The 27,521-nt window shown below is 39.9% G+C and overlaps 1 protein-coding gene across 8 annotated transcripts in view; it reads left to right on the forward strand.

Moving 5' to 3' along the window:
- The window catches only part of WWOX (WW domain containing oxidoreductase), a 467,497-nt gene that overhangs the window by 95,855 nt on the left and 344,121 nt on the right, over positions 1-27,521 (forward strand). For 7 of the 8 annotated variants that reach the window (XM_065847921.2, XM_071814359.1, XM_071814360.1 and 4 more), the window contains exons 7-8: positions 6,038-6,223; positions 9,808-10,072. In XM_065847921.2, coding sequence (XP_065703993.1) covers positions 6,038-6,223; positions 9,808-10,072 — 451 coding nt within the window. Of the gene's footprint in view, positions 1-6,037; positions 6,224-9,807; positions 10,073-22,007; positions 22,092-27,521 lie in introns of those variants that run through there. The other variant, XM_071814356.1, reaches the window with a different exon arrangement.

Below are 27,521 nucleotides of genomic sequence, written 5' to 3' on the forward strand. Positions count from 1 at the left end.
AAGTGCTCTGAGACCTTGTGGACGCAATTAGGACTGCAGAAAATTCCCTCCAGAACACCGCTTTTCTGCCTTTCATGTATTATGCCTGACATACTGCATGTGTGCTGGTTCGTTTTTTAATTCCAGTTTAACCACAATTAAATCATAGACATTGTGTGATAAATTCTATTAATCTATATATAAGTACATATGTAAAAATGACATCTGTTTAGCAAGTCGTTGCGTACCTAACTTAGCAGATCCAGAAAAACTGAATATAGGATTTAAACAAATTATTAGTGATGCCAACATGCATAATGGTTGTGTAGTATATGTCTCTCAATCAGAGATGATTATTGCCACTGCGTATTGTCTTTCAAAATTTGAACGTATTTTCTAACACTGTACGCATCTCTTGACCCTTTGAGATCTATGGAAATACTTTTTGTCAATTAAAATTAGTAACAGTCGGACTATTATGTTTGTCTTCTCAACTCAGAATGCAGTTGGCATTCTGACAGTGCCACCAAGGCACAAAGTTCTGGACAGCATTGGACGTTTTGAGGTACCAAAACGTATTCACATTGCATTAAGTGTTGAAACATGCGTAGTTCAGAAGTGACTGTTGCAGACAGCTCGTATCTTCAATTTAAATAAGATCAAAGCCTGACTGCATTTGAAACATGCATAATATTTGGGTGAAAGATGTTTGTTTTTACTCATTGTGGTGGTACTGTGCCTTATTAAAGCCTAGGGATTGGCTTTCTGCATATTCTTTTTTCCTTCTTTATTCAGTTTTTAAGCTCTCGTACACAATTACAGCGTCGTGCTTACATGTGGCAAGTCATGTGGAGCCAAAAATTGTTTCCAGTATTGTTTAAATTAAAAATCTCTCCAGCTTACCAGCTCCCCACGTTTACGGGAGGCAGAGATCGTGACATTTCACCCGATCGCCTTCCATTTCATCTGCGGGAATGTGGAAATATCTCCTGCCTCGGAACACGTTAAGATAGGACTGACACTTTACATATAGTTGCATCTGCAATAATATTAAGTGTTTTTACATATTACCAAGAGAAAGATTTTGTTGGGTGTTTGTTACATCATTTTATGGCTATTATACAACTGTGCAAAGTTTTGTGAACTTACCATTTGCCCTTGAACAGTTTTCACTCTTTTCACTGTAACCTAAGGAGGAAACCTTGGTAACCCCCAATGGCTTTCTGCTCAGCACGCTGGTTGTTCCGGTTCCCATTTTGAGCCATGCCTAAGTCTAAGCTGAGTCTAAGATGGCTCATAAAGTCTTGGGGCCCTGTCTTCCTGAAAAAATTCCACAAGATTCACCAGCTGTGAAAGCTGATTTGAGTATGTAAGGAAGTAAAATATGTATCATTTGATATGCCTGATTAAAATCTATTCTGTTGCAAGTAAAACAAGGATTTTGCAGCATTGTAGCTTAGAGGATTTTAAGAAGATCTGTGTGTTTAATTGATGTTGTCTTCTAAAAATTCTGGAATATAAGGCAAGAGTAGCTATTTAATTACATATGGATAAAATGTTTTTAGTCTATTTAGTTAAAGGCTTTCTATAGGAGATAATTAAAACACATGAAGGCAGAGTCTTCTGGCACTTGGGTAGGGAAGCCTTAGTGCTGATATTAGCTAGGCCGTGTGTCTTAATCGTAGAACCCAAAAATTTGTGTTATAGTCTGAAAATGTTGTATTTGTTCATTAGCGGTTCCCAAGGCCTCGAAAATCCCAGAGGATATCAGAGCACATTAATTTTGATCACAACATGGAATCTTTCGGGTCTGAGTGGCAGCAGGCAGCTGCTGGGGCTTTCTAGCTCTATTACAGCTCTATATATCTCTAGGCAAAACAGAGCAAGGAGTTGTCACTGGCAAGTGAAATGTTCAAAATGCATGAAGTATTTTATTGTTTGAGTGATCAGCCATGGTCCTGAAAACATTTTCCAAGGAGTTAGCCATTTTCAATGGGAAATATCACAAATATGTAATAAAAGTAGTAACTGACCTTCCTTGTGAGCTGTAGCTTGCTTGATTTTGTAACAAGAACTTGCTGTGTACAAATGAAATTCATACGTTTAGAAGTACGTGCGGTAACAACAAATCATCCCATGGTTATTGCAAAGCTGAATGTTTCATTACAGCCGGCTTATGTTTATTTGTAACCCCGTATTTATATGGGTAAATAATGGCTTGCTCTTGAGATTTTGAAAAAGATGTCTGTGTGCGCTTTGAGGTAGCGAATGACCTCAGGTGAGCCGCTGAATGAGAAGTACCCGATTCTGGATCTTTACTGCTCTTTCCTAAGCATCAAGGAGATTTAAAACAAAAGCAAAATGGAACGAAGTCTCCTCTTGTTGTGTCAGAGCTTGAGAAAAGGAGGAGACTGCAGGATGGAAATGCTGGAAGGTGTAATGGACATGGAATGAAGTTGCAGTGCCCCTGCCCTACCCCCGGGACTTTCAAAATCCGTGTGTATGGAGGTATTTTGAGTCCCCAAGGATACAGAACTAGCAAAGATGCGACACGTTGATAAAGGAAAACATGGTTTCTTGGATGGCTTTTGGTTTGAAATGTGGTCCTGAGGAGGCATTGAGGTGATGAAGGGGCGGCGCTGACACCCATTGTGAATATCAGTGCCCTGGGGATACTGTGTGCTGTCAGACAGGGGGAATTTGAGGTGAGATTATAGCTATGCAGAAGGGAATTCAGAGCTCTGGATAATGGGTCCCCAAAAGGTCCCTCACATGAACCTGGTGGGGGGAAGAAACCCATCGCATGATTGTGAAATGTAACGCGTCCTCCTTTCCCTCTCGCCTTCTAGTTATACGTTAAAAAGAAAGTACTTGACCTTCATTTTTAAGCAATAATTTGTTATCAAAAGAAAGTGATTTACTGATGTAATGATACCAAACAAGAAAATGTAGTTTAAAAAGTTCCTGATTTCTCAGATTTATACACTTGCGGTGTATAAATTACCCAGGTGTGGGAGACAGATCGTGTCACCTAATAAACCTCATCCCTGCTTTTCTTCTTTTATGTGTAGTCTTTATGAAACTCATACAAGAGTGGAAGAAGAAATCCGAGCTTGGATCATTTTTGAGGGAAGGTGCTTTTATTATACTAAGGTCAGCTTGAGGGCAATATTACGGATGTTAGAAGTGTTGAATGTTCAAAAACATTAAATGCTGAAGTGTTTATTTAATATTGGGTCTGAATTTCTCTTCACAAGTTCGACTTTTAAATGTTCATGATAGTTGGCATTGCTTGTGCACCCCGTTAAGAGGAAAAGTAGGGCTCGCAACCTCTTTTGTACCCCTAGAGCTAAAACAACAGAATTGTTCTTCGGAGGAAGATCACTTATCAATTTCTGAAGGTGTAAGGTGATGTAAGGAAAACCAGGACTAACTGATGTTTTCTGTTCAGTTCTAAATCTGTTGAGACCTCTCTTCCTTCTCCAGACTTTTATGAAATTGTGTGCTCAGGCTTTTCTAGAGGTAATGAATACTGATTGAGAGCTGGCTGGCCTGCATGGCAGGACGCAGATGATACATTATGGAGACACCGGGGCAGCTGCTCGTAATAATTCCCGTGTATTTGTTATGAAGGAAGGAACAGAACAGTTTCAGTCCACTCCCATTAATCTCTCGGAAGCGAGGCAGAAGTATCTGCTGATCAACAGTGCCAAATCCTGCAGAGAAATCCAATAGGATGGATTTGAGTGAATATTCTTTGCTCCCATTAGGGCTCCAGGTCCTGTGTTAGTGGAAATGAAAATGAAGCCTGTGTGACAAGGACCCGCAATTCTGTCAGCTGGCAGGTGGCAGTAAAGGGTGTTTTTTGCTGGCTTTTCAATCAATATTTTTAGAAGAGAAGTTAGACGTTAAGAATTAATTTCCAAAATTCATTGAGTTACGCAGCGCTTTTTTGCTTGTTTGTTTTCATCGAACGAGTAAATATTTGGGGGTTGGTGTGTTTCGGGGATTCCCTGCTGCTCTCCGGCTCGCAGTGGTTTTCTCATCGCTCGGTTTCCCATCCGTGCTGCTTGTAAAGCGGAGGGATTTCTGGAGCAGGCTGCTCAACTCGCCCTTCCCCGGGGAGCCCTAAGCCCAGCCTGCCTGTTGGTTCTTCCCTCGGCGACGTCGGCATTCCCGCACAGAAGGAATTACCATTTTCTAGCTCCGAGAGGAAGCAACACGGGTGTTCGGAGTTATGGGATGGAAAAGTTCAGTGGGCTGTGACTTTGCTGCTTTATGGAGGAGAAGTCACAACCCTCTGCCTTCTTTACTGGCCGTGACATAGGTCTGCAGTTGCTTATGGGACTTTGGGGATATGGTGAGGCCTTTTCTGTTGGATTTCTGTGTAATTCCAAACAGTGTGAACTTTTCAAATCGCTTGAGAAGTGCCCCAGATGGTGTGACATTCTGCTTCATGGGAAGATTTGAAAGTATTCCCTTTGCATAATTTCTGGTTAACTATTTGATTACATTTGAAACGGGAGAACAGCAAAGCCGAGGACTCTGTTGACATTTTGGTGGTGTTTGTTTAACCTCCTGGTGAACAGGCTACATTTGCTGAAAAATATTATTCTTACCTTTGCAACTCATCAGTAATTAATTCCCTTGGAAATATCTCCTGCTGCACACAGGCAGCTACAGAGGCTGCTGACAGATCAGAGTTTTACATCAGCTAACAAATTGATTATTAATTTCATAAATAACTGATTTACAGCAACGGCTTGATTTCTGTATCTCTCTAACGTATTTGCTTGCTGTATTTTCCAATAGTGCAGGGTGGATTGCTTTGCTGCTTCTAATGGTGAATTGAGCACAGCATGACTCGCAGGTTAGTGATGTACCACAAGGCTTGTGAAGCACATGAGATGTTAGGGGGTTTTTGGCCGAGGTATTCACGATTAGGAACGTCCTTGTTAATTCCACATGCCTTTTAGCTTTCACTATATTGTAGCTACACTTAGAGCTTGCTAAACTGCTGTATGGCTCGCAGTTAACGCAGCGTGTTCCGCAGTCTCAGCCGTGCTGGGAAGGGTGAGAAACAGTCGGTACGTGCTATGGTGGAACAGCTTAAGTCCCTAAACTGCAATGGCAGACCACGTTAGCTTGCTTGGGGTGATCTAAGTCACCGGCTGAAGGCATTTTAAGGAGACATATGGGTAAATTTTTGAAACACTCTGCAAGGTTTTAACTATATAGTGCTTCCAGAAATATCAAATAGGTGTCATGGTTAGAGGGAGCAGTTTGGTGACGTTGATACCAGGAGTAAACACTAAAGGAAATTTCTCTGTTGCTGCTGACATTTCTTGTTGGCCTTAGGTGTGCATTTCATATATAAACACAAACTATTTGAAACCCCGAGGGGAATTGTTTTGTTTCTTTCCTTGGGCTCAGGAGGAAGCTTAATGTAGATGGCAGCAACGTCTTTAATGAACTTCTGAAATTAAGGTCATAGTTCTGCTATTGCTTAAAAATACTCTTGATAAAGCAAAGCTGGAGTGCCAGATGTGCGTTGGGAATTCTCCTGTATCTTAAAAATAATCGCACAGTCCAGCAAACGCCCATCCATCTGAGTTCTGAGAACCAGAGTCTCCGCTGTGTTTCATAAGGGTTTGAAAAAACAAGACAGGAAAGAGCAGAAGGGGTGTTTGTCCTTGATGGTGGGGGTCAGAAGGCTGCAAGGTGAGCAGCGTTGGGATTAGAGTGGAAATGTCAAGGAGTTTGGAGTTTTATGGACCTGATTTTTGAATGAGAGGCATGTGACGGTCTGGGTGCTTCTCTGCCGTAGTTTAGTAGAATCTTACCCTTTGCAAAGTGAATTAGGAACGCTTCAAGCTCCTTCGCTGTGGCATTTCTGCTTTGCCAGGGCTTTGCCAGCGGTGCCGCCAGCGCAGCCAATGTGCTCAGCGCTGCTAACGCCTTCGCTCCTCTGCCCAGCACGCACAGAGATGCCATTGCATGGATTGCATGTTCGATTTATGTATTTATTTATTGTTTTTCAATGCTTGTACCGATTCAGACCTCTCCACATCCTGATCTGCAACGCCGCCGTGTTCGGGGCTCCCTGGCGCCTGACGGAGGACGAGCTGGAGTCCACGTTCCAGGTGAACCACCTGGGGCATTTCTATCTCGTCCAGCTGCTGGAAGATGTTCTACGCCAGTCGTCTCCCGCCAGGGTTGTGGTGGTGTCCTCGGAATCACACAGGTTGGTGAACATCACCCTTTATTCAGCTGAAATCTGCGATCCTTAGAGCGTCAAACGTTCATGGCAGGACTGCGGGAGCTTTTGGGAATGGAAAGCCCTGCTCTGACATATTTGTGTTTAAATAATCTTTTCAAAAATAGAAGCAATACTAATACCTGTGGATTTGTCTCTCTCGCTGGATAAATTGTGTTCTAGTTTTATAACAATATTTAGGTATTTTTTGATGGTTCTTTGTATGAATGCAGATTTTTGCCGTGTTTCAGACCACTCATTGATTTTGTGAAGAGATGGAATAATAATTGATTAAATCTGAATGGCATGACCTATATTGATTTGTCATTCAACAACTTCAACGTCTTACCAAGAAGAATGTGCAGTTATTTTAGCAGGAGAAACAATGCAATTAAAAACTGCTAGATGAAATCCAATTGTTTTATAATGAGAAATTAGGGAATTCAATGCAGGCATTAGCTGTATAATTGTAAAATGGGAAGTAGTGTAGTTAATACATATTAGAAATCTGACCATGCCTCTTTTGGTGAATTTTTTAATTAAAATGTTAGATGCTCATCTTTTCCACTGCCAGGAGAAGTGCGGTTGGCAAGGACGATGTTGATGAGGTTTGCCTTATTTCAGACATGCTCGTGGTGTTTGCGTTAATAACTGAAAAGATGGATTTGATTTAAATAAAGCTCCCTGTGCAAAATGCGTGCCCCAATTCTGAATTTTAGCGGGCACAAACCACTTACTGCCTTCTGGTTTAGTACAGGGACTGCAGGATTAGACCTATCATGTCCAGCTTTAAACATTGCTGTTGATTCTGTTTCACTTTTGCTCATGTGTAGCAGCTCCAGCAAACCAAATGGAAGAATGTGTGGGTGCTCTGTATTTCTGAAATGTTTTAGTGACCCAGAATGAAGCTTATTTTTTTAATCATGCTTCCATAAAACGTAACCCCAGGGACCCGGTAGAGAGAGACCAGCCAAGGGTCAGGCTGAAACCTTTATCACTTCCAAACACAGGGGCTTATGGTATAAATGACACACTGCAGATAGATTTACTTCTACCACTTTAAATTTATGATGGCTGAAATGAAAGGAAGCAATAGAAAATGCCAGTAATAATCCTCCCCGGTGTTAAAAGACATGAAATGTCTAGTAATTAGGTGGTAACAAAATCTGGACATCCTTATCTTTGCAAATCACACCAGGTTTGTGAAAGCAAGTAGCAGAGTGGTGGTAGGAAGGAGGGAGGCTACTGCAGGGCAGGCAAGATAGCTCTGGAAATAAATCTGCCAGCTCCAATCGCTTGCCAGATGTGGAGGGCACAACGGGATACGTATAAATGAGCTCTTATTTAATGGGAGATTATGGTGAATTGTCAGCTGCTTGTTCCCCTTTGTAAGTTTGCGTCTCTGGTAGTATTTTAAATGACATCTTTGTTTTTCACTGTATTAAGCGCTGTGTGTTACTAGAGATCACATCTCTAGACATCTTTATCTGAGTTTTCGGAAACATTTTTTGAAAGCGCTCATCGCTAACTCAGTGAGATCAGCCAAGGTTTATGGAAACCCGTCAAAAAACAAGTAACGTGCTGTGTTTGAATAAAATAACAAACCCAACTGGTCTGTTTCCCTTTTTCTAAGGGGCCTGATTCACGCACTATGGCATCTCTTAACACTTAAACTTAGCATTCTCAATAACTGTGCTTTTTCCCCCCAATCTGGTTAATGGCAAGAAGGTGATGTAAGGAATTAATTTGGACGTTAGGTATTGTTGGGTAGCAGTACTTTCTGACCTACTTGAGAACTCTGAGCCTTAAACTGCGTTGTAAAGCAGAAGTGTTGGTATCTAATTACTTCCATAAACCTTGGCTGGATCTTTTCGCTGGAGTCAAGACCCCCTGTTAGGGGAAAAATAAAGTCCTGTGTTTGCAGAAAATATTACACTAGACTGCTCCAAGGCAGAATAGTTATTTGCCTCTCTGGTTCTTCATTCAGTTTTCGTCACTTCTCTGGATTCAGCACAAATGAATTTTGTTTAAATTAAGCTTTTGGGTACTTTAAGCACGTTATATTAAAATATAGGTAATAGGTAGGTTGACTTTCCTTCTGTCTTTATTTCTGTGCCGTTAATTTGATTGTACAGCCCTTATCCTGCTGAATTCCATGAGATTGCCGACCTAAGTAAGATGGACTCACATAAGGACGCTTGCAGGATGGGTCTCAAAATACGCCTCTGTCTTTTTGCTGTACACTATGCACAAAGTATTTTATTTATAGATTATTTTTGGCTTCATAAATGATTACTCGAGGAATTAATATAGGAAATTCCTCCCAGAATAGTCCTGTTAATTTCAGAAACGTTTTTTATCCAGCCGAAAATTATGAAAGAGAAATTTAGTTATTGAGATGGAAGAGCTAATTCTGCAAGTCACGGAGCACCCTGCATTCCTCTTGACTTGTTTTTCTTTGAGTGGATTACAATGCTGCTCACAGAATGGATGCAGAAATTCCAGCTGATCTCTCCATTTCTGGGCACGAGATGCAAAATTAGTACAGATATTTTAAAACGTTTTTCTAATGTGTACTATAATTATGTTTATCCCTGTTCTCCCAGCTGATTCTCAAAACTCTGAGTATTAAAAAGAGCTTGCTAAATCCTTTTTATTTTTAGTTGCTCTTATGGGTAAAATGTAGATCTGTAGCTAAATGGGGTGTTATTTTCTAATATTAAGATGTACCAGTAAAATCAAATAGTAAGAGCAGGGGGGGAAATGCTTTATGGAAACTTCCTTTTCTTCAGCGAAATGTCTTTAGAATATTCACTACTTTGTTATTAAAAAAAGAGAAAGAAACAAACAGCTGGTGTTTAATGACTCTGTCAGACCCAATTAAAAAACATCAACTAGTTAGTTTGATTTGTGTTCAGCCATGCCATGGGTACACTTAAAAACATTCTCCTCTGCCAGAACTCATTTTGGCTTTGTTTACGTTTCTCTTTTAAACATATAAGACTATTGATGGCAAGTTACCAAGGTTATAACCCCTTTATATTCATCAATTTTTAATCTAAAAAAGAGTCTAAGAGGCAGTGAGACTCATCCATAGTTGCTTGAGCACTTAAATGAAAGTGTGCGGTATGTGAACACTGGGTGAAATAACCAGGGAAGGGAAGAAGGTGAAAGGACGCTGGTTTTCTCTGCTTCTACTGCAGCTTTTTTATCCTACATTATTCACTCCAAGTTAATGTTGCTTTCATGGATCTATGACAAAATATTCTTTTCTTATTTAAAATAAAGCGATTCCTAAGTTATATACAATGCCTTTAAGTCATTAAAGCCGTTTTTGACTTGTTTTAATTTATTATTTGCTTTTGCTAATTGGTCTTTAATTTTACTGCCGTATTATATGGGGCTGTTCCTCGGGTCTCAGCCAATTTCCAGTAGACGCTTTCAACTGCTAAATAAGCCGTTGTTTTATGTTGGTTCTGGCCAAGTTCTACTCTGTTGTCTACATTTTATGTTGTTCTTAATGAGAGTGAAATTAACTCTGAGGTATCTAAGGCATATTTACTGGTTTTTAGATTTACAGAAATTAAAGACTCCTCTGGAAAACTTGATTTCAGCCTGCTTTCTCCATCTAAGAAGGACTATTGGGCTATGTTGGCCTACAACCGTTCCAAGCTTTGCAATATACTGTTCTCCAACGAGCTGAACCGGCGCCTTAGTCCCCATGGGGTGACGTCTAATGCGGTCCATCCTGGAAATATGATTTACTCCTCCATTCATCGTAACTGGTGGGTGTACACCCTGCTGTTTACCTTGGCTCGACCTTTCACCAAATCCATGGTAAGTGAATAACTTGCAGTATTTTACACATCTTCATTTCAAGTTATAAAAATCCAGATGTATGTATCTGCTTTGACCCGTTGCCTTTTTTAACTATGGCCATGATTTTAATGACAAACATAATGCCAAGATAGTGAGTGCTCCAAAAGAGGATTCTTCAACCGATTGAGATGAACTTTGTCAATCTTCAGTAAAGGCACCTTATTAGATGGAGTGCATGACTTCGTTGTTTGAATATATGATTCTAAATGTGATTAAGGTAGTTGTACATCCCAGGTGTGGGATATTTTAGAGTTATTTCTATGCTCAGTGTATGTAAAACAACAAGCACAATTGCTTTGGTTTTGAAGCGGGATATGCTTGACTGCATTTTTTATGTAAACAGATGCCCTAGTTAGAAAAGATACTACAGACATTATTAATGGCCGAGGGAAAGTGCTTTCAGTGGTAAAAGCACCTTCATTCATTTTTAAAAAACAAAGCAAAGCACAACAAAGCAAACAACAACAACAACTCCAAACCCCAACAGTTTTCCTCATTTCTGATAAAGCTCTGAAGGCAACGGGCGCTTTCCCTTTGTCTCTGTTGCACTTTGGACTGGCACCATGACATCATGAAAGGAGATGCAGTTCTTTCATAGACAACATCATGAGACTTCGTTATATAACAATTCACAGCATCTCCAGCACTTGGAGAGGTTACACTTACTGCTTTGACCTCTATCCCAGGTTATTAATAAGGTGTCCAAAGTCCTTTTTTTTAAGGTGGACGATGCGTTTTACGTCATTGAGAACTGGCTTCCTTTAACCTTATTCATTGTTTCTCATCCCTTATTGACCAACAAGAAGGGTATTCCCAAAAGGGGAGCAGGGAGAGGGAGCCTCCCTTGAGTTTTTGCAGCCGTGGATCGTGGAAGTGAAAAGGCTCACAGCCTTGCAGAACTCATCTTGCAATGGCAATTTGTGCAAACCCAAACCAGGCCCCTTTCACAGGAGCCTTCACAACCGACAAGAGCTGTTGTGCTGTAACGTGACTCCTTGAGCTGGCGATACACACCAAATTAATTGGTTTTACTTGAAAAAGGTCAGAGGAGGAGTTGTTGAGGTAGGGAGATCCATCCTTTAGTAGCTTAATCGACTGCATAACCTATAGTAGCTGAGCAAATCAGTGGTGGAACTTGTATATATGGCTGCAAAAAACCAAAAGTGCTTGTGCATTTCATGGTCATTGAGATAATTAAATTAATTTTGATTTATACTGAGTTAACGTAAGTGGAAAACACATCTTGTAGTGTTTAAAATGCTTACGTGTCCAAAAATGAAGAGCTTTGTGAACAGTGCTGTGTCTTCAGTGAGACTCGTGGAGCAGAACTGGAAATGCTTCACACTCTAACCTCTGCCTGCAGTTTGCAGCCCCTACATATGCAAAACCTATTTATGGCCATGGGATCGGTAAGTGAGCATTCTGGCACCTTGGGACAAGTAATAATATCTTTCAACAGCGTGTTTTTTGACCTTTCAAACCTCGTCTCTGCTGTATTAAGGCTAGTTTATAAAACAAATTCTTCACGTTCTCCTGAGGATGGGTAAGTGGATGTTGTCAATGTCCCGTGAAAAGGATCCAGTCTGTGGAACTTTGGTGAATTGTTGGTTTTATTTGCTCTGACATACTTTCAAAAAGGAACCTTTTGTGTTTCTTGCTCAGATAATCTCATGCTGTGAGGAACAAAATAAAGCACTGCAGTTCATTTTGAATTCTCTAAAACAATTGGTAGATTTTTATTTTATAGTATCTATTTATTTACATGTGGTACATAAAAGAGAATAGAAAACACAGTACAAAAAATATCAGCAGTGAATAATAGTGCACTCCAGTCCAAGCCAATCCCTTCAGTAAGCCCTTCTGTGTTTGTATATATTGCACTGAGGTTATTTGAATGTTAGGATGGAGGGTATGGGCTAGAGGGTAAGCATCACTTTTATAACTCATATTCTGGTATGAATTGTTATGTTCCCCTGAACCTTAATGTTTCAGTTGCCAGTAAAACTAGAACAATGCCCCTTCCTGGGTATGCAGGCAAACTGAGCTGAAATTCTCAACAACATCAGTGTAACAGTTTTTTAAGATTTGTGGGGAGCAAATTGTGCTGTCACCAGCCTGGAACAGGCTGTGTTGAGGACCTTTATTGTGGCCTTCCTCTCAGGATTTCTGTGGCCGCTCACCCGAGTTTAGATGAGTGTTTTGGTCAGAATCCTGAGCGTGTGTCTTAGAGCTTAAAGCCTAAGGTTGTGAACTGCAAGGACGTCTGCATTGCACAGCGCAGCGCGGTGCAGCAGCATTTACAGCAGTGGCAGCGGAGCGGGGTCCACAGCTGGAATCGAGAGGCCGTGCCGGGGTCGTGCGGAGTGGGGTCCACAGCTGGAATCGAGAGGCTGTGTCGGGGTCGTGCAGAGCAAGGTGAGGTTTGTCAGCCCTGGAACGGGGCCGGGCTGATGTGCCTACACCGGTTTTGATCCCCGAGGCTGCAGGTTTAACTGCTTTAGCATTGTGGTGCATGGGGAGCCTGATCCTCCTGGAGCCAGTTTAAAGCGCTCTGCTCTGTTTTGAACTATATGGGCTCATGAGTCTGTACAGATACATGCACATATATGCATATATATATATATACACACACACAGAGTCTGCAGCTGCACATACCTCGTTCTAACTGGGGCCTTTTCATATTCTAGTGAAAGCCATTAATAAGAAGTAATTACATCTTTAATTTGTATTTCGCAAAGGCAGACTTCCTAGGTATTCTGAGAGTGGTAATGGTCATAGATTGAGCGGTTTTGGAAACTTTGAAGCCAGATCCAGGAGAAAATTAGGAAATACATTTGTTTCCTTACTATTGTTTTCCAGAACAATATCATTCTTAGGTTCTGTCCTGGGTACAAGTTGCTACTGTGAAATCAGTCTTCATGCCTTTGACTTAGTTGTGATAATTTTCTGTGGTGCTTATAAACCCATCTATTTCAAGTGACGGTTTAGTAGTTATTTTGTTTTGTTTCCAACACATTGCGTATCTGAAATATATATTTTTAATATAGTTGTCTAGTTCCTGAATGCTGAATAGTGCCACCTAATACCACACTCTTATTTACCCGCTTTCTGTTATTTGCTGCAATTACAGTGATTTAATTTCAGTAATTAGGACACTTCGTGAAGTCAGGCTGTTTTAGTTTTCTGCTTAAAGAATAAGTTTGCAGGTCAGTTGGAATCTGGTTTTCCTAAAAGAACAGGCAGACTTAGGTGGGGTTTGTCTGTCTTTCAAGTGTCCTGGTTTTAGAGGCATAATTTTAGTTGCTTGTGTAAATGGTCATTCATACCTTGCTGTAAGAAAACATGCAACTTCACAGTTTTTGAACCTGTTTTGTGAGCGACTGCAACATAAGAATTATGGTATATTTGTGCTGGTTATAGTGAACCCTTCTGTAGAATCACAGAGGATTATCTGGTCAGGTTTTGAAATATAAGACGATATTTAAGTCACTGATGGCTGTAGGTACACAGAAAGTACTTTTGTTAAGTAGAGCACTGGAAATTGAAAGACTGTTCCTTTGTTTCCCAACCACATCTTGCCGAGTTCTAAAACCTACAAGGATTTGCCAGACAGAAATGGAGAACAAGTAGGTTTTTTTGTAGAAATCAATAGTTGCAAACGAATTACCATTTTATTATTGTAGAAACTGTAGCTCTGCAAATGTTCAAAGGGCCTCTCTTTTACTTACCTCTATATGGTTACCGAGCAAATTGGAGAAGCTTATAGTGTAATTAAATGTAAATTGAAACAAGTGGCCACTGTAAATAACAGATTGGAAGAGCAGCTCCCAAAGTAAGTGCGTGGGGCACGCGTATGCGTAGCTGGTTTGATCTAAGGCGTTATGGGTTTGTTTCCTTTGGCTTTTCTTCTACTTTTTTCTTCTTTTTTCTTCTCTTTCATGCTCTTTTGCTCTCTTTTTTACTTCTCTCTCTTTCCCCGGCTCCTTTTCTCTCTCCTCATGAAAGTTGGCTCAGGAACATGTAACCAAGTTGTTTCTTCTGTTTTAAATCAACGCTAGACCTTCAGAACCAATCAGACTCATTACTATTTACATATGAGATTAAAAATAAATACATTTATTGTATGTTTCCCGCTTACACTGAGCATAGTGTCACCCCCAGGTGATTTTGCGAGTATGCAATGGCACATAAAATTAGAAGCAGTGCCATTATCACACGCTTGTGATAGTCTTACATAGAACCAGATATTTTTGTTGGCAGGTAACAGAGCAGCAAGAATATCATATGTTAGAGCAGCGAGAGCTTAACAGATGTTTCAACGAACTGAATTTTCAAAGCCTTTTACATTAAGAAAAGGCTGGGGTTTGTAGAAGTTCTGAGACTATTGGGTTACATTTCCTGTAGCAGTGCAAAGCAGCCCTTGTGCTGGAGTTTTAGCAGATGTGTTACCCCCTTTTAATGGCTGGGAATAAAACATTGGTTCTGTTGTTGGGATATAAATTACAGCTAGAAGAGCTCAACCTGTCACCCTTGACAGCCCGTTAGCTGCAGTAAGACCATTCTGCCCTTTATTTTACCCTGTGTAAGAGGCTGATGCTTGAACTACTCTTTGATTTCTCCCACCTGCCCCAAAGACAGCAGCTTTTCAGAATTGTATTTTGTATTTAAAGTATTTGCTGTTGAGAATGATAAGGAATATTTGTAAGGGCCCCAAAGTCTTCTGCATGTCTCAGTTTTACATAAAACAAGGAATTCTGTCATGCTGATGTTATTCCAGGGCTGTTTTAGGCGGTTGGCATGTATTGCAATGCTCGTGTGGGCAGGAGGAAACCCCTGTGCCTACAACTGCTTCACTGCTTTTACCTCTGCCTTACGTTGGAAGTGTCTACATTTCAATTTCATGCAATGATTTGCACTCACATCTAACATCAGCTCGGAAATGCTATTCTGGCAAGAAATGAATCTGCGTCTATAGGAGGGGCTTGCTCCTACCTAATGACCACATCTGTTTGCTTTTGATAGAAACCCAAAAGAGACCCTACAGTCTCATCATCTCTTCTCCTTCTCCTCTGTTCTTTGCTAAAGAAACGGGAATAACCCTTAGAGCTGGGATAGCATTCCCTCCCTCAGTAAACATCTTTTGGTGCCCAGAGCGCGGTGTGGGCTGAGTTGATGTTGGCTTCATGACTGAGTTCACAGCTCAGGCCGAATTCTGCCCTCGGCTGTGCCTGCTCAGCTCCAAGAGCAGCCGTGGGCAGGGTGGGTATGTGCATGTTTCAGGGTAGAATTTGGCCTGTATTTGTTCCCTGAGACGTTCCTGAAAATGCACCGGGGTTTCTTGAAAAGCAACAGGATTGGGATTGGGTCAAAATGGCCATTTCTTTTCTCAGGTTGAGTTTTGGGCAGGAAGTGAAAGAGGGAGAGTGAAAGGCGACCAACTAGCGACTGGATATTAGCAGTTGTAGAGTGTATAGATCACATGCATTTCCCCCGTTTTACAGATTAATGCCTAAAGTGTAAACGATAAAGAAGTGGATTGTTCTTCTAGTAACATGGAAGGACAGTTGTTTTGTTGAACTCTGACACCGTAGGCTTCCTTGCAGAATGTTGTTATTTAAAATTGACTGAATTGGGTAAAAGAAGGCATTCCTTCTAATAGGGTGGTAAAGAAACGCCGCCAAAGTAGTTGTTGATCATTTTGGATGGATGGTGCAAAAATTCTTCTATGCACTCAGAATTTCTGCATCCTATCTAGTAATAACATGTAATGTAAGCTATTTTATTATCAAACTTGCATTTAACCGATACATATTTTAACTTCCTGCTAAAATAAATGTAGCATAAAATACAAGGGGAAATTAACCCCCCTAACCCACACTGTGGGAATAGAAAGTCTTTATGGAAACCCATGCATGTGCGGAACAGAACAGCGCCAGGTCCTGGTGTGCCCTGTGCTGCTCGGGCAGGGGGCAATGGCCGTGGGGTTCGCTGTGCCCAACACCCCCCGGAGCTGTTTGTGGAGCAGCTCTGTATGTCCTGTAGTTTGTGGAGGAGGGAAGGAATTTCTCCCTCTCCCCCTCGTTCCTTGCAGGATTTCAGAACGCCTTGCCAAGTGTGTGGGCTGCAAGGCAGGGAAACATTTGCTCCCTAATGTTTTATATTACATGTAATTAAATTAGAATTTGAAATTAAAAAGCATATTTCCCGATTTTTTTTCGTCCTGAAAAAGCATTCTTGGATTAGAAAGCTATATATACACCTTGTGGAATGTCTGCATCCAGGGCTGAGTTGCCCACAAATGATAATCTGTGCAACCTCCCATCCAGCCCTGTCTGCTATGTTACTGTCTCCTGCCTGAAGTCTGAGAAGGATTGGTGGTGTAGGTACTTCACAGCATAGAACAACATATATCTTTCTGAAAATTGCAAAAGGACATTTCTGTTCTGAGTGCTGAGGGGCTTGGGTGACAAGCAAAGTGCTGCAATCTGACAGAAGCAGCTGAACAGGATGCTTAGCCGTGGTTTTGTTGCTTTATCTTTGGGTTTTCTATGTCATTACTACATTTGCTATTAGGAATTTGCCTCTCGCTTGTGGTGGTGTTCTTGAGATCTTTCTTACATGGAAACATCATCATTTGTTTTGTTTGCTGCAAAAATTATCTCCTGCAATAACTGAAAACAAGTAAGGTATTGATTTTCCATGGACAAAGATGACTAAAAGTTAGAACTCTGGGTTTGAAGAGACTGTGAAGAAAGATGATGATGATGATGATGATGATTATTATTATTATTATATATTTTTTTAGATGCTTAGGTAGTGAAATTCAGTACTTTCAAAATGCTTGAAATTCTGAAGTTGGGTTTTTTTAATGTGTGTGTGTTCTCATTTACTTTGCATATTGTTGCGCAAGTGTTCTTTTTTTCAATGTCTAATATTACAAAGACATGTGGAAGTAGGACGAAAATTTAAAGTTCTGCTTTTGGGAGTCTGTATTTTCACAGTGCTATGTGACAAATTGTTTTCATGTTTCTGTTCTATTTTGTCAGGGAAGAAAGTAGCTAATAGCAGCACTAGATCATATTCTGGATTTATATATACAGCCTCTTGGCCTCCCTTCCATCTCTTGACTGATTAGAAATAGGTTATTCTCTCTCAAAAGTGGGTGTAAGCGCCTTTGTCACATAGATATAGTGTTAAAACTCTGGTTGTGGGCAGGTTTGTGACATTTCTGGTTTTGTGGCCACACACACACAAACTTACATACATCTAATCTTTGTTGACAAGCATTGCTGAGAAAACAGCAAAGCGTTTATCATATGACTTTGTTAGGAATAGTAGATTTGGGAAGGGAATGTAAGGGAAAATGCACAGGAACTTTTCTGAGTGTATTACTTACCTGTGTTGTATCAATCAAAAACTAAACGGGCATGTTCATGTTCTTTTTCTGTCTTTAGCTAACACCAGTAACTTTTGCTGTGAATAACCCACATTAAAATGCAGTGATTTCCTGTATAAACAGCAAGTGAACTTAAATGTCTTGAAGATATTTTTTAAAATTGAAACAGATTGCCTCTGCTGTTTTTCCTGCATTTATGTGGTGCTAATGCAAACATGTGGCTGCTAACTCAGGAAAATGGCAGCGATGGTCTAAACCAGTTTTATGATACATGGTGGCCTAGGTGCTCTTCACATATCTCTGAACTAAGGTATAATTCTTAGCATTGCTACTGGTCTTCCTTCGCCCACTCTTAAACAGCGTTCAGATTGTGTTATATGTTGTTATATCAATAATTTTAAGGAGATCTAGTAAACAAAGAGGATTTTAGTATAAATAATCCTGTACTTTCTGCCTAATAACTGTTTGATAACTTTGTAGCCTAGTTCACAGTGAAAACTGCTGGCTGAAATTACTGTGCATTGCTGAAGGCCAAATGCAAGTGCACCCCAAAGTCCTCCATTGCCTTTTGCTTTGTTGCAGAGCCCTCCAGGAGCCCCTCGGTGCACCCCAGAGCCCCCCGGGAGCCCCTCAGTGCACCCAGAGCCCTCCGGGAGCCCTCAATGCACCCCAAAGCCCTCCGGGAGCCCTGAATGCACCCCAGAGCCCTCCGGAACCCCTCAGTGCACCCAGAGCCCTCCGGGAGCCCTCAATACACCCCAGAGCCCTCCGGGAGCCCCTCGGTGCACTCCAGAGCCCTGGGGTTACAGTTCCTGTGGATGAGGCTGCTCGGCACTGCCTGTGACCCCACAGTTTCTCATTCTTGTGCCCGAGCAAGGTCACTCACACAGTTTGTTGTAAATAACACAGTAGGATCCAGACCTCCTTGGCTACCAGCGAGCACATAAATCACAGCATTATTCATTTTCTCTAATAACAAGAGAGCAATAGAGAGAACATTTTTATGAATGAGATAACTATAATCAAAAGCAGAGTCAATGCGCTTTAGTTCGTTTACGATCATAATGATTCAATTTGGGTTCTTAGCTAGCAATGAGTTTCTCATCACCTTTTATAAAAGCATAGTCCCTAAAACTCTTTATAATTAGTGGTTTTTAACTTTTTTGGACAGACATAGCTACTATGCTGTACAGCAAGTAAATTAAGCACAGCCAAACCCAAATTATACGAGGCGCTTCAAATGAACCAGATATTTCCAGCTATTGGCATTATGGTGATATGAAATGTGAAAAATAAACCCCATGTGGGTTAAGATGTGAGATGGCAAATCTGGGGTCCCCTTCAAAATGCTGCCGTCTGGCCAATTTTAGAAGCTGTGAGAACACCTGAATGATGGAGGGGTGGGGGGGCTATGAACAAATGACTGTAAGAAGTAAATGTACTTCATTAGTGTGCTTTTCACTTCCTTAATTTTCTTCTCTTAAATCAAGTTTTTACTGAGTTTTGAGTCCAAGAATTGAATCACTTCTGGCTAGTATTTTTTCATTTGATGTAAATCTGCTGTTTATTCCTTAAATTGGGAGGAATCGAATACAAAATGCTATATCACTAAACTTTGAACTGAGGCCTTCTCATCCATGTCACTTGAGGGGACAAATAGGCTCTAGTGCATCTTTTCTTTCCATGTACTTGGTTCTTCCTCATCTTTTCTCTGCACATACCAACCTGCTGATACTAAGCCTTCCAGACAGCTCTTTAGGAAATTGAGCTGCTGATCCACACATCTAAAGTTCAGCAAAAGCGAAGGTTTTGGACAAAGTTTAGTTGTTTCTTTTCCTTTGACCTCTAGAAGTTAAAATCCTATGGCTAAATTTGAAACCGTAAATGCTAAAAATAATGAAATTGCATAATTGAACACTGCTGGCCCGTGTCATTTTGTGAGCATAATTCACAGAGCAATATTCATTTGGTGTATTCTAGAACATGGTTAATCTTTCCCTACATTTTTTTGGAGCTGCTCTTTGTGAATGGACAGATGTTCAGGAAACCTCAGGCTTTTATTGGCTGTATTTGGAATAGATGAAATACCAAATTGTTTAAAAAGAATACACTGTAGATCCTATTTTATGGAAAGTTCATTTAAATAGTGTTTGTTAATTGGGGGATGCAGTGCTTAGTTCCATTAACATTTCCCTAGAAGTCCTTGGATACCTGAGATGGTTTATCATAACATGTTCTTTTCATTTCTCTCTATATCATCTTTGGAGAGGTGCCATATGACTTGAAACTGTTCACCAATCAGTTTCATATGATGGATTCTCTTTAATCATTTACATTCAGAGAAAACCAAATATTCCTTAGGAAGCCAAAGTAATCTAACAGAATGTATAGTGTTTGTGCAGCTGGATATCTTATTTATTTGAAGTTCTCAGGGAAATCTCTTATGACTTTACAAAAAAGATGGAAGAGTAAACAGTAATAGTGTCCAAGTAATCTGAGCTAGAAAGTCCCTTCTTTTAGAGCAAAGTCATTAAAAAGTATATTCGCAAGGTCCAAAAATAATACGGTATATCAAATGTGGAGGAATACATAATGTTTTTTCAGTGTTCTAACCATTTTACATATATATGTAAAATATATATATATTTTATATATATATATATATATAAAAATGAAAAATATGCTTGCTTTTTTAAGCTATTTAGTATTCCCGGATAGGTGAACATAGTAAGAATCTTATTTTCCTGAAGCAGTGATTCATCTGTTTGTTTTGGTGTGTGACGTCATTCGTCATCGTGTTAGCATTCCCTGCACACGATAATTGCATACATGAATTAATATTCCTAAAATCTTTCTTCCAGGAAGGCTATTGAAAATGTACATGTTTCTACTTGTTGTCAGCTCTTTATTCCAAAGTTTGCTGTATATGTTTGTGTCTTTTTTTTTGAGAGAGGATTTGCCGGGTCGGGTTTGTTGGCTTTGGGGTTCTTTTTGGTGTTACGGGTATGAGGGTGGTAATGTTCTATTTCTACAAGCAAGACTGAAGCTGCAGGATGTTCCTTGGCCAGCGTGGAACATGGGCTGGAAATACATCTGCGGGTGATGGGACTGTCTTAGGCAGTGCGTTTGGTTTTGCCACTGGATATTCAGTAGTATTTTGTAGTTCAATAGCTCCCTTTGCCCATCATTCTCTGAGAGTTATTGAGAAAGCTGGATTCAAAATCCTCAACTTCTTTCTACTATTGTCCTAATTTTTGTACTGCTCCGGTGTCTTCTTTCTAGGTAAATGTTTCTGAAGAAAGAGATAATATATGTTCCAGAAAAATTAATGAAACAAAAAGGTTTCCCTTAATTTTATCTAGATTTTACTGGCAGTATCAGTGTGAATGATGTGCCCTTCTGCCTCTTCTCTTCATGACCTACTGGCTTAGTCCTTAGGCCCGTGGTTTCTCACCTTTCTCAAAAATGAAGCTCGAATGTATGATTGTATGTTGAATACCTTGAAGGTGATGTCTTGAAGAGCTGTTTTGATTGTGTTTTTGATTCAATAATTGTATTTAAGAATAGATGGGGAATATTTGGCAAAAAAGAACTTGCTTGAATCCATTGGCCAGCTGAAATATTCAAATGCTTCCAGGTTATGTTATGTGTTCTATGGCCTGAGTTTGTATGATTTACTTCTGATAAAGTGGCAGAATGTACTCATTCTCTTTAGGGAGGAAAGTGAACATAATATGGAATTGATATTGCTTAGTTCAGTGTAGAAATGCACAACAAATAACGTAGTACTTATTAGTTTTGCAATAATCTGTACGAGGATTTGTAATCAGAGAATTTCTGAATTTACTTAGATTTTAAAGTTTCCTTTGAGCCTTACAATACTTGACTCATTTGGATTTTCCAGTCTCTTTATTTTCCTGTTTCTAGGAAGTTTTAGCATCAATCCGTTTTTAGCAACAAGGGTGACAGTAAATATAAACATCATAGTCAAATCCCATCCATTATTTTAGTGACAACATGCTTTTGCAGTTATTAAATATCACTATGGATATGGCAGAGTCTGCTGTGCATGCCAAAAAAATCTTCAGAAGGTATTTGAGGAATTTTATTGATTGCAAAAGCATCTCATTGAAATGAGATGAAGATAGCAGTGTTGGATGATGCATCCTATATATAAGTAAAGTCGTTTTTGAGATATAGAGAGAATCGTTTGTCTTGAAAAACAAGATCTACTTGTCCCAGATATGCAGGGTTGACTTCCTAGTGCTGCGGATTTCCGTCTTTTACAGCAATTCTGTCTTAAGAGTTGACATTGCCACAAATGGAGCTCTCATTCATGCGCTGTTCTGTGGGTGGTACTTTCAACTTTAATGCATTTAAGATGGATATCACTATTAATTCAGAAGAATGTTAAGCAGGCGTAGGAGTTGAAACTTACTGCAAGCTTATATTTTAATCTTTGATCCTACCATTGCTAGTTTCTTCTGTTTCTCATAGATGACTGTGCGTATACAAATGGCTGATGAGACGCCTAACTGCTTATGGAAGAATTTACTCAAGTGTTGATTGCCAAGCTTTATGTACAAGGAACAGACTTGAAAATCCTCATGCCGAGCCGGCACATCGTTACTGATTTCTATTTGAATACTACATCCACCATTATGCAATAAAACTTTGGACAACATCTCAAGTTTACAAGCTAGAGCACAAGAATACTTGGAAATACTAGGATTAAAGTTTTCACTTAAATTCAACGCTCTTGAATGTAGGTATTTCTCATAGGGTTACCTTGCCTGTCACTGTAATCTATTAATGAATGTAATTAGGGTTTTTTCATTTTGCTAGAAAATTGGAAACACTATTTCTTTCCACTGAACGGCATTACTATTAAAATGTTGTCCTGAAATGTCAAACTTACATTATGATGAATACTACCAGTACAAGAAAACTAATTTAGCACTTCAAGTAAAGCAACTGTCTTGGCAATTTTTTATGATAATGACTTTGGAACAGTGTCATTTCGAATCTGATTGTCTGCTCACGTTGAATAGTTCATCCCACCCCAAATAGTGCTGTTGATCTAATGGTGTTAATTACAGAGCAGAGGCAGAATCTGCAAAGGGACACTGGGTGTCCTGGCGCTCACTGCCCCAGCACTGAAGAGATATCGTCAGTAAACTGGAAATAAAGTACCTAGTTCTGCCAAGAAATGAGGTATTATCCTGAGCTGAATGGCCTTAGAGCCACACTCCTTCCATTTGCTGAAGTAGTATGTATAAAGTGAGCTTCTTTCTCAGCTTTTGCACTAAAAGCGGTGACTTTGTGAGAAAAAAAAATATGGGTTAAGTTCTTCCATTCCTTTGATGAGAAATATGTGTGAATTTACAGCTTTTAAAAGAATTACGGCAGAAAGTATCAACAGAGCTGGCAGTTCTACTTGTAATGTAATACTTCTTGTCTGCATTTGGCTTTATGTTTCTGAAGGGAATGTTTTCTTATGAAGTGTCTTTTTATCAAAACAATATCTGACCTTATTTTTAGTGGCAGATTACTATTATTGTATTACATGTATACTTATTCAATAGACAGGAGCATGGCACTTTAAATGGCCTTCAGCTAAGGCAAATTGTGTTCTTCAGAATGCAATTCGGACCACTGCTTGTCTTGGGAAATCAAATACGGCAAAGCTGAGCTCGCAGCTCAATGCTTTCCTGCTGGTTGGAAGGGACAGAAGACTCCTCAGGAAACTTTGTCACTGTCCGTAGCGAAGCTTCCTGTAAATACAATCTAATTGCTAATCTATTGCCCTAAAATAATGTTTAGAATTGGTAATGAAATGTGACTGGGCTAAATTATGTGGTCATTCCTGTTTAGTATCATCACCAGAAAAAGACTTTAGCTCTCCTGCTTCTTTTTGTGGTTCCCTTCTGCTGGCAGATACGTCCAGTAATTAATTATATTGTAGAAGCTGGAAACAGAGAGTTGTCCAGGGCTGAAATAGAAACTTAGGGACCTGGAATGAAGTCAACCTGTTTGCTTTGAACATCATGTTTACTGAGATATTTGTAGCCTCTCGTCCCTCTCTGTTCTGGGAGATTTCTGTGAATTCTTCCCAAGCATGTATTTTAAACCAATTTGAATGACTTCCTACCTGCGGAAATGCCAGCGCTGAATGTCAGGAGTAAACAAATGAAAGCTCGTTTCCTATTCTTCATTTGTCGTCAGCCACCGTTGGTTTGTCATTTCCACAAGGTTATTTGTTACGGTAAACGCTGTCAGGGTTACAATGACGCTTTTTCAAACTTCTCTGAATTGATCTGTTGAGGTGAGGTAAATGAATTACCAATTTTCTTTGTTATCCACTAAGATGAATTCAGTTTTGAGACTTTCTAATGGCCTGGGTATTCTTTCTGTTGTAAAATGAGGCTTGCTTGCCAACTGTTGTATCAGAAGACGGAGGTGATATGGTCTTCCCGTGCAGACAGTCTGCAAAGCTACTGCAGAGTATTGGTGTGTGGACTTGCTCAAAGTGGAGGCCCCTTGAACTCATTTGAGCTCTTTGCTGATTCTCATGCTTTAGACCATGTTCTGTTACCCTGTGTTAAACCACGATGCCTTGTGGTTGCTGCCCAAGACCCTTATTTTGCTGTACATTAACTGACACCAACTAAAAATGGCAAAGTCAGCGCTATCAATAGGGTGCTCACTTCCCACTTTACCAGGTAGTGGTTGGCTAAAGGCTGTTTTATCTACTATATTATATTCATTCAAGTCCAAATAAAAAAATTGCCTAGTCCTTTTCTTGTTGTCTTCCAGAATTAGGTATTTTAAAACCTTTATGCAAAGCTATAGATAATTTTCTTGGCCATGACTTGCCCAAAGACAACACATGGTGTAGATGAAAAAAATATGTGCTGCAGGTAACATTTATGCTTTGCCAATCTCGAAAGTAGTGGCTACAGATCATCCATACATAGGTGAACGTTTACCATTCATAATCCTACAGATGGTACTGAATTTAGGTGAATTTTCCCCGATGGCCGGCATTTGTATTTTCTCTGTGCCTCCACATTCTCTGTGACTTCCACATCCAGCCCTGCCCGAGCGAAACAAAACCTGCCAGACAAGCAATGAACTTCAACTTAATATTTCAAATGAGTATCTATAGCGTGTCAGGTAATAGTCCCTGTGAATGTGGTTTCCAAAAGGTAAAAATAAAAGTTTAAGAGGAATGTCTTACTACAGCCATTCTAAGTATTTGTAGCGATGCATTTTGTCCAAGAAAATAAAAACATATATTGAGGAGTAAATCGCAGAGTCTTCTGCAAAAAGAGCGTGTTCTGAAGTTGGTCTCTCATTATTTTGTTCAGATGACCGTTCATGGTCAAAATCCCTGTTCTCAGGGAACGTGTTCATAAATGCACACACAGAAGGACAAATATTCTGCACGTGTTCAGTGTGCAAAGAGTGAAAGCGTTCACAGTTCTGTTTAGACAGAACAATACTTTTATCTGAGATAACCAAATGTAGTGGAATTAAGTGAAAAATTTGCTGTTTCTTCTTAATTTTAGGATGACGATCTTTTTTTACTAAACAATTTATACTGTTGGGAGTTTCTTTTTCAACAGAAAAAGTATATTTTGAGTGATTTCAAAGAAAAATGTTTTGCTTTTTCCTTCCTGTCTTTTTTTTCTTCATCATGTAGAAAACTAGAGGAATGATGCTCAAGTTACAACAAAGTCCTTGGGTTTCAGACTAAGTACAGGAATTTTCAGGCTAAGTATAGGAATCTTCAGTCTCATAGGTGACTGCTTCAGAAAATTCCACGTGGTCGTAAACGGATTGCTGGAAGCGGTTTTCCACTTTTCGTTGCAGCGAATCTTAATGGCTGCCAATTAAATATATTTACATATGCACTTACATTTCCCGCCGTAACAACATGACTTATACTGACAGATATTCGCTGTTGTTTAATTCTTCCTTTTATCCACATACTTCTGAATCATGAATTATATCAATCCTTAAATCTGTGTTTGTTTTAGGGAAGGTTCTTTCCTTTTTTCCTCTTGGCACGCTGTATGTGCACCAGCAAGTGCTGGCAGTTTCAGCCGCATTTAAGGAAATATTGTTGTAAGGCTTTTATGTGCTGTACTTCAATCAGCTAGTGCCAGCAGTATCCCAATAGAAAGACCCTCAACAGACCATTTTCAGCATTTTGCTGCAATTAAACTCCTCTGGTTTTAGCCCTCAGGCAATTTAGTACCTTTTTACATATGCACATTATGAACTTTTGACCAGGGCCTGGTAGTCATATATTAGATAGCAGCTTTTGAAAGCAGACTTAACAAGTTCCTCAGAGTATTGCAGTCGGAGTCAGTTGTGGAAAAGGTAATTTAACCAACTTGCAGTGAGGCCATTCAGAATCTTACTGATGATCCTAAATATGTCTTTTTTTCCTTGTTTCCTCTGGAAGCTGGTAGCAAGAGCTCTCAAAGCATGTGATTGATCTTTTATTCAGTAGCTAACGAGGGCTGTGATTCTATTAGTGCTCTACAAGGCAGGAGAACAGTGATTTAATGAAGTGTCTAGTGAGCTGGTCATAGATTTATCCTGTTGTCTCTAATTTGCAGCGCCGTTGCGAGCGTCGAAGAAACTGCACTCATGCTGCCATTAGGCAGGTATTTCCTTAGTAAATTGTTGTAAGGTCAGGTGTAGTTATGTTGGCAGAGGCAATGCCTCACCTGCTCGGCATCTCCAGATGACAGGCGCTGCGCCCAGCGCTCGCTGGAGCGGAAACGCGAAGATCAGAGGTCCCTCTCCAAGTCCCCCCCAGCTGATGCAGGAGCAGATGAGCTGCCAAGTAGGACTAATAGAGTCATAATTGGCGATTAGAACTGGAAAGGTGCAATAACATCTTAATACAAACCGGCGTGTTTTATAGTTAGTGTCAGTTGTTGTAAAGTTACACGGTCGCCTCGACGGGTTAGGCTGCTTCTTTTCATTTTCAGGAAATGAGGCGATGCGTCCTAGTGGTTGCAGCAGAACAAACATATAAGAACATCAAAACCTGAGTTGCTTTAAAGTGACATTAATGTCTTCAGTACATTTACTTGGGCATGTAACCTGTCAGTCTTACTCAGAAATGATGCGGTAAAATTTGCCGTAGAACTATAGGTAAAATAATCTCTTAAATAGGCTTTGTTTTTTCACTTAATTAGCACTAAACAGTGGATTTTATTTCTTCTACTGAATATTGGTCTGTTTCTTTGCTAACATGAGGGGTTCTTTTGATTATGCCTATGGTGTCGCAAATCTGTTTTGCACTCGTAGGGTTTTCACAAACCTCTGGGTCCCAGTTAACTTTTCCCTGAAAACGGTTGCTTTTGGCTATCTTTACATGAATTGCTTTAATTTTAGAAGGAGGTTTGGTACGATTTCCAAGAAGTTTAGTGTTACCTATTTCAATCAAGAAGCTACACTGAAAAATAAGGAAACAGAACTCGTATGAGTGCTTCTTTCCTAGATGAACATAGAAGAGTAAATAAACGAATCATCTGGAGATTTGTGTGGCATTTCCTAGTGGCAGCTGGAGAATTCCCATGTGAAACGTGGTTAGAGCTGATGACTGGAGGGAAAGCAATCACAGGGGAGATTGTGGGAGCATTAATCCAAGTTTGGTAACTCGTATCCCCACCAAACAGTCGGCATGTGCTCAGATGGATGATTTTGGTTTTTTGCAAAATAAAACTGTTTTCAGTCGGATGAGCCCTTGAACCGCGGTGAACTTGACACCCTGAAGATACCGTCTGGGACCTCTGTTAAATACACAGATGCAATTAGTCTGGAAAAAGAGACACTGGGCTTTTAAATGAACAGCAAGAGGATTTAAAACAGGAAGGCAAACTTTCTAATTTTCTAATATTGACACTTGTGTCCCTCGCAATCTTATTATAGTATTATTCTCTGCTGATCTACCATTTCATCAAAAAGTCTACAATGGAACTAAAAATC

This window comes from Patagioenas fasciata, chromosome 13, assembly GCF_037038585.1.
Source record: "Patagioenas fasciata isolate bPatFas1 chromosome 13, bPatFas1.hap1, whole genome shotgun sequence".
In the NCBI taxonomy this organism is placed as follows: domain Eukaryota; kingdom Metazoa; phylum Chordata; class Aves; order Columbiformes; family Columbidae; genus Patagioenas; species Patagioenas fasciata.